The following is a 1,769-nucleotide window of genomic DNA, read 5'->3' as shown; positions in this document are numbered from 1 at the left end:
CCCTCCAAGCTGCTGGAGCGGCTCGACGTGGACGCCGACCTGCAGCAGTCGGGCCGCTGCATCTACAACTGCATCAAGAAGCTCTACGCGCTGATGGGGAGCCTCGCTCACGACCTGCTGGGAGAGTCGGCGGACCAGCAGGAGGACCTGGCAACGCTGCCCAGCGCCGAGAACTCCCTCACCTCCTCCAAGGTGTTCAGCTACGGCTCCTTGGGGGTGGCGGATGCGCACCGCTTTTTCCTGCCCGAGTACGAGCTGCTCGACTTTGTCGTCCAGTCCAGCTTCACGATGCCCCTGCAGGAGTACTCGGAGCTCTACGGCGTGGTCCCGATGCGGGACATTTACAAAGGTGGGCGGCGCCTGAGGGGCGACCGGGCGACTGAAGCTGATCGGTTGCAGATCGGGTGTGGCCCGTGCCGCACGACTTCATCCCCTACGACGTGTTCGAGCGGCCGTACGAGTGCGCCACCGAGCTGCCCAAGGAGGCGAGCAAGCGGCAACATGCAGGGGCTGCCAGCGCCGCCCCCAGCACGATCAGCTTGCAGCAAGTGATTCAGTAAAATAATCATTTTACTTACTCGATGAATTCCAATAAAAGCACTTTAGTCAATCGACTTACCAGTTGGGGCTGCGCCCTCTGAGTCCCCGGCTGGGCCGTTCGGCCCCTTGGCCATGACGTTTAAACGTCCAAACTGGCACGCGACACAAAACTGACCCGATTTCGCAGGAAAAGGCGCCCACGGGGGCGCAAACTGCGCCCAACTGTGCCCAAAGGCCTTAGCTGGCGAAAACGCGGCGGTTTCCACGCGGGGAATCGGAAAAACCGGGCGAATTTCCCAAAGTCGAACTGCCGCGAAACAGTTGACTGGCGCAAGATGGAACTGTCGAAGACGGGGCACGCATGACGTCACGGGCGAGGCGCCGGGCGATTTGAAAACTTCAGTCCCATTCGAACCTCACATTTTGAGCCGATTTCCCAATTATGACACTCAACTGACATTTTGAAACGTCACCACTGAACCAAAACGAACGCAGACCTTTCAAATGTCCAAGCTTAGAGCCCAAAATGTGATTTTGTAGTGAAATTTCTCCTCTAAACTGCCATTGTTCTGGTCAAAATTTCAAAATATTAACTGGAAAACCCAAAATTTCCTTAAAGTTTCCGTACTCCCAGTGTCAATTTGGAACTTCGTTTGTCAATTGTCAATGTCACATTTAAATTTGGTGGCCTGCAAACTGACATTATCAACGTCAAAACCGCTGACAGTGGCGCGTTTTGATTGGCTCTGGTTGGAGCGCCGCCATTTTTAGGCAAAGATTGGCAGGTTTTTTGGTGCGGTGTCAGCTGTCAAATTTTGAGTTAGTTTGGGTCGAGTAGAATGTTTGATTGATGGCGTAACTATGACATATATAATATATATATGATTAATATAACAACATGGCAACATAAGCTTTGGGATTCTGATTTTCTGGTCAACCAAATCCTGTCAATGTCGATGTCAACTGCATTTTTGGGCTGAGCAAGTTAATAATGTCAACTTCCAGGTCAAACCTGTCACTCTCAGCCGCAAATTTTTGCCAGAAGTTCGCGATCTTAAGCTCGAAACCGAAACCTTTCAAATGTCAATTTCAAGCTTTAAAGTTGACCTGAAGTTTAACCTTTCATTCTGGCATTCACGCCTTTAAAACGTCAACTAAATGTCAAAGGGTGATGCTTAGACGCCGAAATGTCATTTTCTATTGACATTTCCCCTTTGAAGTGAGATTGT

General features: G+C 51.0%; 1 protein-coding gene across 1 annotated transcript; it reads left to right on the top strand.

Moving 5' to 3' along the window:
• LOC125503117 lies at positions 1–614 on the top strand (the record flags this gene model as incomplete). The annotated part of the gene is given in 2 exon segments (XM_048663047.1): positions 1–349; positions 400–614. Coding segments are annotated over 2 exon segments (510 nt in total), but the record flags the coding sequence as incomplete, so codon positions are not given.
• Positions 615–1,769: the final 1,155 nt, after the last annotated feature.

This window comes from Dendroctonus ponderosae, unplaced genomic scaffold (assembly GCF_020466585.1).
Source record: "Dendroctonus ponderosae isolate FM_Combo_2020 unplaced genomic scaffold, Dpon_F_20191213v2 Dpon_F_20191213_12, whole genome shotgun sequence".
Taxonomy (NCBI): Eukaryota; Metazoa; Arthropoda; class Insecta; order Coleoptera; family Curculionidae; genus Dendroctonus; species Dendroctonus ponderosae.
Note: the sequence above shows the minus strand (reverse complement) of the source record. Positions and strands in the feature narration are given on the sequence as shown.